This window comes from Mirounga leonina, unplaced genomic scaffold, assembly GCF_011800145.1.
Source record: "Mirounga leonina isolate KUSES-001 unplaced genomic scaffold, KU_Mleo_1.0 Mir_171, whole genome shotgun sequence".
In the NCBI taxonomy this organism is placed as follows: domain Eukaryota; kingdom Metazoa; phylum Chordata; class Mammalia; order Carnivora; family Phocidae; genus Mirounga; species Mirounga leonina.
The window spans coordinates 22,907,005-22,921,545 of record NW_023270436.1 but is presented as its reverse complement, the minus strand read 5'-3'; the positions used below and the strand labels follow the sequence as shown (position 1 = coordinate 22,921,545).

The following is a 14,541-nucleotide window of genomic DNA, read 5'->3' as shown; positions in this document are numbered from 1 at the left end:
GAAGAGGGTGAGAGTCATTTGCCAGCAGTACTTGGCCATGGGGCTGTAGGGTTTGGTGGAATGTCTGGTTGGAAGCAGCACTGGCAATCAGGGTGATTGGACTGTCCCACAGAGCAGCAATACCAGGCCTCTTGACTCCAGTGTCTTCTTCCATCCCTTTCATTTCAGGAGGCTGCATCCTGGGTGGAGGGGGGAGGTTCAGTTGGGAATCTCTCCCCAAGTCTATGATTTACCTCTGGCTGCTAGAGCATAGGCCTGGGAGCCAAGAGCTTCGTCAGCCTGGCCAGACTCCTGGTTCCATAGTTAGCAAATGTGAGCACATCCTGTGTGAGTAGCAGAGCACAGAGCTGTGTGTGCATTTTGTGTGTGGGTAGTAGTGTATCTGGAGAGAAATCAGCCACCTTTGTGAAGTCTTGAGGGTTGCTTGTGGGAGAAGGCTAAGAAAGGCCTTCTAGATACTCTGAAGCTGAGTGGTGGGTCCCCAAGTCAGTCCTAGGGGCTGGAACAGTGGTTTTTGAGCACACCTAGTAAGGACTTTGCCTGTGGATGACATGGAGGAAGTGAGCAAGGATGAGAAGCTCCCTCTGGCCACTGTGGACATGACAGCAAGAGGCAAGGGTACAGTGACAGGCTATTGGTGGGAGCACCTATTCCTGTATTCCCCTGAAGACCCAGGTGGTTGACCCCATCTCAGCTGTCAAGGCAGATTCTGCAGCCTCTCATGGCTCCATATTCTCCCATACTTGCTACTTCTTCCTCCCTCATTGGTCAGGGCAAGACCTCTGTCCTTTTCTTACCTGGTTTTCTTCTCTGGCTTCACCTCATGATGGTGTGAGTGCCTTCAGGCTCTCTTGGAGGTTGCAGTAGCTGCATCAGCTGCCAGCAGCCCACACCTGCCTTTGATTCCCAGAGCCCTTTCTTCCCACAGGCCCTTCAGCTGTACCTCTTCCTTTCTCAACCCCCCATGTGTGGTTAAGTGCCTTGGGCTGCTGAGGTACCAGGTGAGCACATCCTAGGAACTGACTTCTTGGGTTCTCAGGTCCCTACCTTATGAGAGCCCTCTGGAGAATTTGTGGGGTCCTCCTCCCCTTTCTGACAAAAATAATCCTGCTTTGTACTCAGACAGTATCTAGCCCTGGCTTGACTTGGGAGGTTCATAGGACACACACAAGCCCCATCTTTAGAATATGTGGGACTCTAGAGGTTGTACACCCACTTTTTTAGCTGTGTGCCTGACCAAAAGCCCTCTGAAGGCATCTGGTCCTTCTCTCCACCCTCCAGCCTTAAACACTCTGTCAGTTTTTTTGCTCAGTACTTACTCTCTCATGTCAAGTTACCTGACACCCTAGGGTCTTTAGTTTAATGTTGGGACACACCCGCTGAGGGGGCACAAGAGGGAAAGGGACTTCTATGAAGACACCTGCCAGTCAAGGCCAGGGCCTGGGTCTGTGCCCACGGGTGTGTTTGCTGAGAAATCTGGCCCTCATCCCAGGGGGCCTTCCCTAATGCTGCATCAGCCCTGCAGGCAATGTGTACATAGTCTGCTTCCCTGCTCAGCTCTCTGGGTTTCCTTTTTATTGATTTTTTCCTTTCTATTTTTAGGATCTTTTTAAAAGATTTTCTTTACTCATTTGTGAGAGAAAGAGCACACAAGCAGGGGAATGGCAGGCAGAGGGAGAAACAGGCTCCCCACTGAGCAAGGAGCCTGATGTGAGACTCAATCCCAGGACCCTGGGATCATGACCTGAGCTGAAGGCAGACACTTAACCAACTGAGCCACCCAGGCGTCCCTATTTTTATGATTTTTTAAAAGATTTATTTGTTGATTTTAGAGAATGAGAGAGCACAAGTGTGTGTAAGTGGGGGGAGAGGCAGAGGGAGAGGGAGACAAGCAGACTCCCCGCTAAACAGGGAGACTGATGTGGGGCTCGATCCCAGGACCCTGAGATCATGACCTGAGCTGAAATCAAGAGTTAGACGCTTAACCAACTGAGCCACCCAAGTGCCCATATTTTTTCTTTCTTTCTTTCTTTCTTTTTTTTTTTTTAAGATTTTATTTATTTATTTGACAGAGAGAGACACAGTGAGAGAGGGAACACAAGCAGGGGGAGTGGGAGAGGGAGAAGCAGGCTTCTTGCTGTTCAGGGTGCCCGATGCGGGGCTCGATCCCAGGACTCTGGGACCATGACCTGAGCCGAAGGCAGATGCTTAATGACTGAGCCACCCAGGCGCCCCTTTCTATTTTTTAAAGTTGAGGTATTTACAGAGAGTGAAATGCACAGATCTTAAGTGTGCAGTTCAGTGAATTTTGACAAATAATACATATCCATGTAACCAACAAGCAAATCATGATACAGAACATTTCAAATGATGGGGAAATGATTTTTCTTTGTGTAATACTTTGTTTTTAAAATGGTACTCATGTTAAAGTGTTCACAGAAGTTCAAAGAAAAGAGTAAAACTTTGTCAAAACCCCAGCACCCAGAGATGGCTCTGAGTTTAATGGTTTGACAAATGTCACATCCTTCCAGATAGCACTCTGTGCAGATCCTTCTCTCCTTCTCTCTCTCATACACACACACACACACACACACAAACACACACACACACACACCCATACACCCCTTCCTAAATAGGTGATGCCACTTGCATAGGGAGACAGCAGAGGAGTTGGGATCAATGGCTCTGAGTCAACCTGGCTTCCAGGCCCAGCTCCACCATTTTTCTAACCATGAGGACTTGGGCAAGTGACTTTTCTCTGATCCTCAGTTTCCTCATCTGTGAACAGCATAATGATAGGACTTTTCTTTAAGGTTGAGAAGAGTCAGTGAGGCCCGCGGTGCTGCAGAACAGTGCTAACAGGTGATAGCCATTGCTTTGATAGTAGCCTTCCATCTTAAGGACCTAAGGTATTTGATGAGTCCTGACTAAAGTGCCTGAAGGTTATTTCCAGCCACAGCTATGACAGACACTCTTGACTGCGTGGGTCTTCCTGGAGCCAGGATCACCCCTCAGGGTTTCTAGGGCCCTTCCCTCCTTGCCTCTTTGCCCCTTCTCTCTCATTCTTCTCAGGCTTCCTTACCTGAGCTTCCTGACTTGTCTTAAGGAAGGTCCAGTTCGTGATGGGATTGGGTGGGCATTGCCCCTGGCAGAGGGCTCCTCCAATACCTGGGACAGTTGTATCTTCCCAGCAGCCATCTCTAACTCCTAATACATGCTCTTGATCTTGCTTCTAGGAGCTGGACATGTCCCCTGGGGACCCCAAGTGGCTGGATGTCATTGAACGTGATCTGCACCGGCAGTTCCCTTTTCATGAGATGTTTGTGTCCCGGGGAGGCCATGGGTGAGCAGGCTGGATCTTATGGGCTGGAGGTGATTCTGGGCCCTGTCCCTCAGGGCGTGGAGGATGTAAAATGAGTTTGGGTGTATCTCAGGGGCCCAGAAACTGGGAGCCCCAAACTCCACTGTTAGAGTTTCCCTTTGGTTTGAATCGGATGGGTCTCCTTAGCTTCTTCTCTTACCTTTGGGGCAACTTTCATTTATTCCCCAGCGTGCTAGAGCTTGCCGGGTCCTCTTCTGGAAACAGGTTTTGGTGGGGAGAAAGAGGGTTAGAGATAACTGGGTGGGCAGAAGGTATGTAGGAGGGGAAAGATAGGCAGGCCAGGCCAGAGGCCCAAGACAGACACTTGGGACAAAGCTATCTGGCCAGGGAGACACAGCTGCTGAATGAGAGGCCCACACTTCCAGCCCTGACATACTCTTACCTTGTATCTGGCATCCTGCCTGGCTCTCCCTCTGCTTTCTCTTTGAGCCTCTGCTCTCAGCTGTCATATGGGGTGGGGCAGGGGAGGTGCCCTCCCTGCCTCCTCCTCTGGTCTTGTGAGAGTCTGAGTGCTGCAGTGGGAGACCAACCCCTTGCTGACCATAGTTAGGTCACCAGGGAGGTGCAAATTCTGAGACAGGTCTGGTCTGGTAGGGGGTGGCAGAGTCATACCTATCTTCCCTGCCCCACTTGGCCCTTCTACAGCCAGCAGGACCTATTCCGTGTGCTGAAGGCCTATACCCTTTACCGACCTGAGGAGGGCTACTGCCAGGCCCAGGCGCCCATTGCCGCTGTTCTGCTCATGCACATGCCTGCTGAGGTACCACCAGGCCCTGGACGGGTGAGTGGGTGGGCAGGGAATACCCAGCAGCAAGGCCTCATGTCTCTCTCGCCCATAGCAAGCCTTCTGGTGCCTGGTGCAGATCTGTGAGAAGTACCTTCCTGGCTACTACAGTGAGAAACTGGTGAGTGCTTGCTGGGTCCAGACCAGGCCTGGGACCTGCCCTTTGTGGCCTGTCCAGGCTTTTCTCTCCACAGCCACTGTTGCCCCAGCTTAAAACCTTCCCAGACTTCTGTTGCTTTCAGGTTGAAGACCCAAGGCCCTCCAAAGTGAGGTCTTCTAGGCTCCAGAGTTATCGGTTCCACCCTGGCCTCCATGGCTGCTTCTAGCCATCTGGCTGCTTGGCAGGATCACAGTTCTTCCAGTGCACCAAGTTCCTCCCTGCCTCAGCCTTGAGGCTTAAACCTCTACCCCCTTCATTCCCATAATAACCCCTCCTTTCCTTCAGCTTTCAGCCCTCAGGGAGCTTTTTGTGACTCTGACAAGTGGGACCTCTGGCACAAGCTAATCCAGCATTCCTGGTTCTGCCATATTCTGGGCACTTAGCCACCTACCCCACCAATGCCCACCCTGTCCCCCGTCTCTTTGCCCCTGTGATTCATCTGTCTGCCCCTTTTCACTACATGCTCCACGAGGTAGACCAACTGTGTGTGGTTTGCTCTTCAGTGTATCCCAGCACCCAACTCAAGGTTGGCTCCCTGCAGGCAGTAGCTGCCTGAGGGATGAACGAATGCCTGCCTGGTACTGGGAGCCAAAGTGTCGACTACAGTCCTGGCCCCACGGCCTCACTGTGTTCCCCAGGAGGCGATCCAACTGGATGGGGAGATCCTCTTCTCCCTGCTGCAGAAGGTGTCACCCGTGGCCCACAAGCACCTCAGCCGGCAGAAGATCGACCCACTGCTGTACATGACAGAGTGGTTCATGTGTGCCTTTGCCCGCACCCTGCCCTGGAGCTCCGTGCTTCGCGTCTGGGATATGTTCTTCTGTGAAGGTACTGGGCTGGGCTTGGGGGAACAGCCCTGCCTCTAACCCAGCCCACAGGGGGCCTCTATTTTCAGAGAAACTTCTTACAGGCCCTTTTACCACCCCCTCATGCAGGAGTCAAGATCATCTTCCGGGTGGGGCTGGTGCTGCTGAAACATGCGTTGGGCTCCCCTGAAAAGCTCAAAGCCTGTCAGGGCCAGTATGAGACTATCGAGCAACTGCGGAGCCTCAGTCCCAAGATCATGCAGGAGGCCTTCCTGGTCCAGGAGGTACGGCCCACACCCTCCCATCACCCCTGGGTGGGAGTGGGAGACATGGGGGCCCTTTAGAAGGGGCCTGGTAACTCTCTGCCCCAAAGGTAGGTTACTGGTGCCAGGCCTGGTGCTCAGCAGCTCAGGATGGTATGGGTAGACCTTATCCTCCTGTCTTAATGAGAAGACAGAGGCACAGAGAGGCCTAGGTTTGCAGGGCCTTCCCTGTTCTGAACCACTTGGGAATGAGAGGAGCTGCAACTCATCACCCTCTCTTCTTTCCTGTACTGCATCCATGGCCTTGGCTTTATTTTCCCTTTTTTCTTTCCTTTGTGGGTTTTTGTCTCTCAGGGACTGTACTTAGGTGACACATAGTTAGGCAAGTGGACTCGAGTTGTGGGCAGCTTTCTCCTTTGAGGCAGTGGGTCCCAAGTGCCTGGCTCACCTGGCACTCGGCTCTGGGACTTGTGATCACCACAGGGACCAGACCCCCATTATTCCTAGGGTCAGCCTTTAGTGACCAGGGCTGGGGGATGGTGAGGGAGAGCAGGGCCAGGTTGGGAAGTAGAGGGGAAGTTTCTTCCTGGTGCCCATCTTCCTGTCACCACCCACACAGGTGGTAGAGTTGCCGGTGACAGAGCGCCAGATTGAGCGTGAGCACCTCATTCAGCTGCGGCGCTGGCAAGAGACCCGGGGTGAGCTGCAGTGCTGCTCTCCACCCAGGCTGCATGGTGCCAAGGCCATCATGGAGGCGGAGCCAGGCCCCTGGCCCACCCTGCAGCCTTCACCATCCATCCGCCTGCCCCCAGACGCCCTGCTCCCTGGCTCTAAAGGCAAGCCCAAGCCACCCAAACAGAGCCAGAAGGAGAAGGAGCAATGGAAGCAGGCAAAGGCAAGCGGGCAGCTGGATAAGCCCCCAACCCCAAGTCAAGCCAAGGTGGCAGCCGCTGCAGGAGATGCATGTCCCCCACAGGATGTGCCCCTGAAGGATCCAGCCCACCAGGACCCAGCCCCGCAGGACTCAGCTCCCCAGGATTCAGCCCATCACCGCTCCCAGGATTCAGTCCACCACCACTCCCAGGAGAGCCTGACATCCCAGGAGAGTGAGGACACCTACTTGTAACCCTGGCAGCTCAGGCCTGTGGGGTGGGGTCTCCACACACCTACACGGCTCACAGACTGACATTCGAGGGCCTGCCCATGCTCTGAGGGCCCAGCTGCCTGGCCACTGGGTGGCAGAGAGTCTGGCTGGCCCAGCACAGAGTCTGCCTGAGCCTTTTTATTTATTTTCTCCAGAGTGGAGCATGGGCCAGCCCAGCTCGGTCAGACAGAGGTGAGGGCCAATGGTCAGGGCCTCACTCAGCCCCCTCCTCCTGGGGGGATGCTTCCCAGGGCTAGGGTGCTGTTGTGAGGAGAGAGGGTGGGGTAAAAGGTGGGGTGCTCTTTGTGTAAAATAGAAACATGGTTTTGTACAGAAATAAACAGGCTTGTGTAGAGAGTTGGTGTATGGCTAGGGACTGGGAAGGGGAGGAACCCCTGGTACTCAGCATCTCTTCTCTCTACCCTACAGAGCCCCCATCCTGGCCCCAGCCAAGCACTAGAGCCTCTCTGAGAAGTACCTTTGCCATAGGCCAGTCCTTGTTCCTGACCCCCACTTTCGCTTACCCCATCCCCTCTGCCCCGTGTCCACCAGTCTGCCATGGATGAGGGTCTGCTTCCCAGGCCTTGATGCCTACCCATCTCTGGGGGCAAGGAGAGGAGGTTTCCTTAAGGAGGCCTTTTCAGGGTCTTCCTCCACCAAGTCCCCTTGCCTAGATGCCACTTCAGACCCCAGTAAGGTTCTGAGTGTTCATTTTGGGTTGAGTGCTGGCACCAGGAGTCGGGGACCATGAATGCCCTTACATGCTAAGTCCAGGCCTCCATTGGACACAGAGGGATGAGGGAAGAAGTTTGGGTCTTTAATAGAAGGCTGCCTGCGGTTTCCTGAGCACTTACACGCTGGGCTGGTTGTGTCACCAGCTGATCAGGTAGGCTCTATTATCCCCATTTTACTGATGAGGAAACAGAGGAGCTGAGTGGGAAAGATGAAGCTGGTTGATTTGCACCTAAAACCCCTTAGCTACCTCTCCTGACCAGGGTGCCTGGTGACCTGGCAATGCCCCTTAGGGCCCAGGCGGTCACAACCTGATGACTGGTGAGGGTGAGGACAGGGTGTCCCTGGGAAAGGCCCCCCCCCCTTCTGCTGAGGAAGCAGCTTTTCCAGTCAAACAATAGCGGCTGTTCCTGGCAGGCTACCAAGCTGGGCTGGGCCATGGTGGAAGGGGGTGGGAGAGGGAGGAGAACTCCCTAGGAGTTTTCAGGCATCACAGAACCTGGGCCTGGAACATCTTGTCCTGGTACAGCTGGGGATACTGAGGCCTAGGGAGGTCAAGTGTCATATGAGCCTATCAGGGCAGGCTACCCACTTTCTGCCTCCCACCTCTCACCCCTGTATTTTCCCACCCCATCTGTACCTGCCATGAGAGGCTTTGAGGACAGTCCCCTCCCCCTGGCTCTCCAGGGGACAGGCCAGGATGTGGCAGCTGCAGTGTTCCACAGGAATCCCTTGAGCCAGAGAGTCAAGGGAGGGAGGGTGCTGCCCAGCTTCCATCCGCCTACAGTAGAGGTTCTTGAGCAGGCAGGAGGCTTGTGTAGGCCTGCTGGGTCCCAGTCAGGCCTGTGGCCGGCTTTAACCTGTTTGGTTCCAAGCCTTAGATCTGAAGCCTGAGGGCCAAAGGCCCTCCAGAGCATGCTCTGTCTGTCCTGCTACAGGGCCAGCCTAGGTGTGCTGATACCTGCTTAGCCTTGGAGTCTTCTTAAACCTGAGGCGGCCTGAGCAGAACCCAGTTCTAATGTTGAAATGAGCCCAAGTTGGTCTAACAAGCCTCAGATCTGGGGCATCTGCCAGTGCTGGGGGCCTCCGTGGGCATGAAGCAAGTTTACATGTGCTCAGGCCAGCTGGGTTCTGCTAATGGCTGCAGGCTTTGGGAGGCCTCAACAGGGCTCAAATCTCAGGTCTGAGATCTGACTACCCAGTGAGCCCCAGACACATGGGCCTGTCCTCTGAAGTCTGGGCCTTGAGCATCCCTGGCCCAAGCACTTAGTCTTGAAGGATCTCAAGCCATAAGCCTGGCCACCTCCATCCCCTACCCCCACAGTATGTTATTCAGATGTAAGTGTCTGGGGCCCTCCTTATCTCTGTGATCCTCGTGGGTAGGCGCCTTCTTCCTCCATAAGGGGAAGGAGGGAGAAAGGTAAGATACTGTTGGGAGAGAATCAGAGTCACCGGGGCTGCACAGCCTACTCCTACCCCTCCATACTCCAGAGTTTTCTGGTCAGCACTCTGGTCCCAGCTGAGCCCCGGTTCGTCTCGCGGCCCTTCGGAGCTTCAAGGATATCAATCACAAGACTGAAGGACAGAAGCCATTCCACACTTCCCGCCTCCACATCGGCTTCCGATCCCAGCGAGAGAGGAGACCTGCGGAAAAGGCGGAGCCCCAGAGAGGGGGCGCGGCATGGGCGGGGCCAGGAGGACTCCAGCGGGTTGGGATCAGCCTGTGACCCCCGAGCCAATGCTAAAGGGGCGGAGTCATTAGGGGCGGGGCTCGGCGGGCTGGAACGGGAGGGATGAGGCGCTGACCTTAAGAAGGAGGCGTGGCCACTTTGGATAGGCCGCCCGCCCCTCAGGGCGTGGCTGTCAGGGAAGTGGACGCGGCGTGGGGCTGGGAGGGTCCGCAGCGTAGCTGGCGGCATGGACGCGGCCGCGCAGCGGCTCCTTTAAGCTCCCGGCACCGCCCCCACTGCCCCGCCCCCGGCGGCGGCCTGGGTCTAGTAGGCGGCGGGGTCGGGTCCGCGCGGACTGTGATGGAGCTGCACATCCTAGAGCACCGGGTGCGGGTGCTGAGCCTCGCCCGCCCAGGTCTCTGGCTCTACACCCACCCGCTCATCAAGCTACTCTTCCTGCCCCGCCGCAGCCGGTGCGCGCCCGGGTTCGGGGGCACAGGTGGGGGTGGGTTCCGCTGTTGCTCCGGGACGGGGTCGGGAGATTAACATCGCCGCGGGGCGAGCGGGAGCGGGTGGGGGGGGCGCTTCTCCTCCCTACCCCCCCCCCCGCCGCCATCCGGCTTGGGCCTACCCTCCCTGGGACCGCCGCCTATCCGGCCCCGTGAGGCCCCCTCCCAGGGCCAGTTAAGGCGCAAACAACCTGGGATGAGCAATGCTTAACTCCAAGTGGTGTCAAATGGGGGCAATTCCTTCAACTGGCGACTGCGGGGAGCTTCTTCCAGACGCTTTCCATCGGGTCAGAGGAGCTGGTCTAGGGGGCCCAAAGTCCGACTCCCCCAGGGCTGTAGTCGCGGGTGAGCCTCTCCTCCTTCCCGGCATGGAGGGTCGGGAGCTCCTACAGAGGTCGGGAGGCGAAAAACAGTTCGTCATTCCGGTGATGAGGCCCACACCCCACTGGCCCGGTGAGAAAATTGAGGCTTGAGGGGGCAGGGAGGCGCCCAGCAGGGGTCTTTCTGGGCGAACTGGAGCGAAGTCCTGCCCGCCCCCTCCGCCCAACCCAGGCTGAAGATGCCCCCCACCCCCATCCAGGTGCAAGTTCTTCAGCCTGACGGAGACCCCAGAGGATTACACGCTCATGGTGGACGAGGAGGGCTTCAAAGGTGGGGGCTGGGCTGGGGAAGGATGTCGTGCTCCCCTCTTTGTGGGATTCTCACTAGATCCTGGGTTCCAAAATCGCAAGAGCTGGGGCCTTGAAGGTAGATGGGTCTGGGTTCGAATTCGACTCTGCCATTGACTGGCTGTGTGCCCTTGAGCAAGTCACTTCCTCTTTGTAAAATGGGTATAGTTATGGTTCTCTATTAATAGGGTCCCATGAGAACTTTATAGACAGGGCTGTGAAGGGCACTTAGCAGCCTCAGGCCAGTGGCAGGGCCTCAGTGACAGTTCAGGGCAAGAATCAGAGGTTCCTGTGGCAGTTATATCCCCCTGGCCATTATTTCTCCCTGGACTTATCTCTCTGGTGCTGATCACCCCCTCCCTGGCTGGTCTGGGAACTCCAGGAGTCTGAGGGTTGGGAAAGGAATGCAGGAGCAGGCAGCCAGCCCACGTCAGGGTCCTGGGGGGCCTCCTGGCTGCAGTTGGGAGATTAGCAGCCACCCAGGCCCTGGCTCCTGCTCTGGACTGGACGCCAGCCTGGTTCCTCCCTGGTCTCTGAAGCTGACATCTGGCTCCCGCTCCTGCCAGCCTGACCCCTCCTCACAGGCCTGGAGCCTCAGGCCACAAAACTGAGGCTTGGCCCATCCTCTACTGCAGCCCTTCAGGCCTTCATTTCCCTGTTTGTACTGCAGGAAAGTCTAGGTCTGCCGAGGGAGAGGGGCATCCCTCAGCTAGCCTTATTTGCTGGCGCCCCCTGGTGGTGCCACATGGTATAAAAATCTCTTAACCTCGGAACGCTATCATGAGGTATATGCTCTCATCCCATTTTACAGATGAGGAAACAGATTCAGAGAAGTTATATCGTTTACCCCAGGTCAACAGCAAGTAAATGGTGAAGCTGGGATTTGAACCCAGGTCTGTCTGAATCTGGAGCTCCAGTCTTAACTGGGAAGTTTCCATCCCTAGCAGGCCAGCACCTGAAGCACTTCTCAGTCCTTGCATACATGCAGTTCTTAGGAGCAGAACTTGGGAGAGGGAGACAGCCCCAGTCTCCACACCCTTACCTTGGTAGAACCCCATCCCCCCACCCCCAGCACAGACAAATGAGGGGTAGGGGCCAGCCCCATAGGCCCTGACCTGGTGTATACTTCCTACTCGCAGAGCTACCCCCATCTGAGTTCCTTCAAGTGGCTGAGGCCACATGGCTGGTGCTGAACGTGTCATCCCACAGCGGTGCAGCTGTGCAGGCTGCTGGGGTCACCAAAATTGCCCGTTCAGTCATTGCGCCATTGGCGGAGCACCATGTGTCTGTGCTGATGCTGTCCACTTACCAGACGGACTTCATCCTGGTGAGTTTTTGGCAGGCTCCAGTGCGGGGCAGGGTGGGCATGCCTGGGGACTCATGTGATACGTCATCCCCCTGTGGTCCAGGTGCGGGAACAGGACCTGTCCGTGGTGATCCACACGCTCTCCCAGGAGTTCGACATTTACCGAGAAGTGGGCGGGGAGCCTGTGCCTGTTGCCAGGGATGATTCCAGCAATGGTTTTCCCCGTTCTCAGCATGGTGAGGCTACCCTCTGACACCCAGATCTAGGCAGGGCCTCCTCTTCCCACTGGGGCCCTTCCCTTGTGAGGGCTGGTCTGTGGGCGTGATACCAGCTGGCTGACACTGACTGCCTCACAAGATAGGGAGATGTGGTGGAGGAAAGAGGTGGGTTCCTGTAGAGCCTGACCCTACACCCCACCCAGGCTCCTCCCTATCTGGCCACCAGGGGGCGCCCCAGCCCACAGTCGCCCTGACAGCTGCTGCCTGGTCCCTCCTAACAGGGCCTAGCCCCACCGTGCATCCCATCCAGAGCCCACAGAACCGCTTCTGTGTCCTCACACTGGACCCTGAGACGTTGCCAGCCATCGCTACCACGCTCATCGATGTCCTCTTCTACTCATACAGGTGGGCCTCGTTTGCACCTTGTCTCTTTGTCCTCACACCGTTGTTCCCTATGCTGTGTCCCACCACCTTCTGCATGTCCCTCTGTGCTCACACCTTTTGCGCGTCCCTCAGTTCTGCCACTCTGTGCCCTGTTCTGTGTCTTGGGTTCCTGGCAGCCTGCAATGCCCATGTGCCCCTCACTGATGTTCAGGGAAGATCCCGATGCCACAGCTTCAGCCCTTTCCTGTAATGTGAACTGAGATCACCCTGAGCCATGCTTTGGTCTGGCTGTCTGCCAACCCTGGGGTCCAGTGTCTTTGGAGGAGGCGAGATTCATTGTCCTCTCCCCTGACACCATCAGGAGATCAGGGCCCTCAGACAGGGGAGGAAAGTGGCCCAGAGAAGGGAGGAGACACAGTGGGCTGGGTGCCCCAAAGAGCACTTGAGCCTCCTGTCCTTTTCCAGCGCCCCCAAGGAAGCAGCCTCTGGTGGTACTGGACCCAGCTCCATTACATTCTTTGCCTTCTCCCTCATCGAGGGCTACATCTCCATCGTCATGGACGCTGAGACGCAGAAAAAGTATGTGACTCCTGAGCCCCGTGGACCACAGAGCCCAAGCCCAGCCCTAGGGAGGGAGGAGGTAGAGTGTCAGACTCTGAGGTCACCAGGTCCCCCTGCTTCCAGAGGCTCACAATGGGGCAAGGAGGGGACGGGTGGGTGCTGTGCCCACTACCCACCTGCCTCTCCAGGTTCCCCAGTGACCTCCTGCTGACCAGCTCCTCAGGAGAGCTGTGGAGAATGGTGCGCATCGGTGGACAGCCCCTGGGCTTTGGTGAGGGCTGCTTCTTGTATGTTGGGGACTTGGGGAGGACCTGGGGGAGCGGCCAGGATGATCCACATGGACTCCCCTCCCCGCCCCCATAACCCTCAGATGAGTGTGGGATCGTGGCCCAGATCGCAGGCCCCCTGGCTGCGGCCGACATCTCTGCTTACTACATCAGCACCTTCAACTTTGACCATGCCCTGGTGAGCGCCATGGGTTGGGCTCCTGGAAGGACACTGAGGCCCAGGAGGGTGGGGAGGGTGCAGGATGAAGTCCATCTAGGCCAGGAGGTCGGCGTGGCCCTGACCGCTCCCTCTGCCCACCTGCCCACAGGTGCCTGAGGATGGCATCGGGAGTGTCATTGAGGTCCTCCAGCGACGACAGGATGGCCAGGGCTCCTGAGGCCTCCACGCTCTCCCTTCACCCCAGGCTTCCAGAGACTTCTCTAAGCTATTTCCTCAAGCTCTGGGATGAGCCCTCCCCACCCCCATTCCTGCCGGGGGACCCCCTTCTTCTGCTCTCTGTACGTAAACTGCGTGCAGGCACCGGCTCTCACGTGGACACGCGTGTCTGCCCACACAGGGGAACACGGTGCTCTGGGCTTCCTCCGGGAACCCCTCACCCCATCACTCCCTGCGCGGCCTCAGCGTTTGCACATTCCCTGCCTGAGGTCCGAGCCATCCCCCCTCTCAGCGCCCCGGGCCAGCTGCTCCCTGGACAGGGCCCTGATTTCCGTTCTGCCTCTGGCTGGGTTGCCTTCCCTGGCCAGCTGATTCTGACAGTGCCTGCCCCTCTGGGGGGCCTCTGAGAAAAGTATTTTTACATCTTTCTCCCTTTTTTATTGACTTGTTAATAAAGGGCTTGTAGTTATGAAGGGTTGGGCTGTAGTCCATGGGGGTTGTCTGAGCTCGGGCATGGCTGCTCTTCGGCTCCTCCCAGCCCCTCTGCCTGAAGTCCTGGTCTGTCCCTATGTAGCTGGCTCTGGCTGGGCTCACCTAACTCAGTTCTCACCTCCGGGAGAACTGAACCTTTGAGAAGGGAAGTGACTTAGCCAAGGTCACCTGATTCCCATCCAGGGCTACCTGCCTCTGAAGCCCAGCCTCTTTCTTCCTTCCTTGCTGTTTCTGGAATAGCCCAGAAAGTTCTGAACATGGTTAGAGACTCAGAGACCCTCCTGCCTGGAGGTCCCCCAGCCTTCCCTGCCACCTTGAGTGTGACTGGCCTATTGTGAAACCCCTCAAGGAGGGCCCCAAAGCACCCTTCTTCCAGGCTGCTGCCTGCTTGCTTTTGGGCCATGCCTGAGTCCTAGAGGTCCCTCACAGGAGTCCCTGTTGGCCAAGAGATCAGTTAGTTCTTGTCGCCAGGGCTCTCCTGGAGTAGTAGTGGGAGGGGGCCAGCCAGAGTGGGGACCTGGGAGTTCAGGCACTGGGCTTCCTCTGGCTAGAAGGACAGGACAGGGGCCTGGAAGCCACCTGAAACCCACTCTGCCTTCAAAGGCTACCGTTCTGGGCCAGTGATGGGTTTCCTGTCACAGAGGGGCTGCCTCCTCGCTCCGTGAGACCGGGATTCCACTGTGAGCCAGATGGGACCCTATAGATGTCCCGGGGAGGTTATCAGGTACCCTCAGCCCAGACCCGCCTGCACTTAGGAAGGGAAGAAGGGTGTGACTTCGGCGTATTCAGAGGTCGTAGT

The 14,541-nt window shown here is 56.7% G+C and overlaps 2 protein-coding genes across 4 annotated transcripts in view; both read left to right on the top strand.

Annotated features, from left to right (window-relative positions):
* Positions 1–6,896, top strand: part of TBC1D10A (TBC1 domain family member 10A) — a 31,176-nt gene extending 24,280 nt beyond the window's left edge. Inside the window, exons 4-9 of the mRNA XM_035017359.1 lie at positions 3,237–3,343; positions 4,028–4,142; positions 4,222–4,287; positions 4,965–5,154; positions 5,262–5,416; positions 6,015–6,896. Of these exons, the coding sequence (XP_034873250.1) occupies positions 3,237–3,343; positions 4,028–4,142; positions 4,222–4,287; positions 4,965–5,154; positions 5,262–5,416; positions 6,015–6,521 (1,140 nt within the window). The 3' untranslated portion in view covers positions 6,522–6,896. The remainder of the gene's footprint in view (positions 1–3,236; positions 3,344–4,027; positions 4,143–4,221; positions 4,288–4,964; positions 5,155–5,261; positions 5,417–6,014) is intronic.
* A 2,282-nt stretch (positions 6,897–9,178) lies between these two features.
* Positions 9,179–13,723, top strand: CASTOR1 (cytosolic arginine sensor for mTORC1 subunit 1). Of its 3 annotated transcripts, none has more exons than XM_035017360.1 (9): positions 9,179–9,414; positions 10,031–10,101; positions 11,258–11,445; positions 11,528–11,660; positions 11,924–12,047; positions 12,492–12,605; positions 12,776–12,858; positions 12,958–13,052; positions 13,183–13,723. In XM_035017360.1, the coding sequence occupies exons 1-9, from the start codon at positions 9,302–9,304 to the stop codon at positions 13,249–13,251; spliced, it is 990 nt and encodes a 329-aa protein (XP_034873251.1). In that variant the 5' UTR covers positions 9,179–9,301; the 3' UTR covers positions 13,252–13,723. The 3 variants fall into 3 exon arrangements, with proteins under 3 accessions (XP_034873251.1, XP_034873252.1, XP_034873254.1); XM_035017363.1 differs by lacking the exon at positions 9,179–9,414 and adding an exon at positions 9,607–9,903; XM_035017361.1 differs by lacking the exon at positions 10,031–10,101 and having other exon boundaries at positions 9,185–9,440.
* Positions 13,724–14,541: the final 818 nt, after the last annotated feature.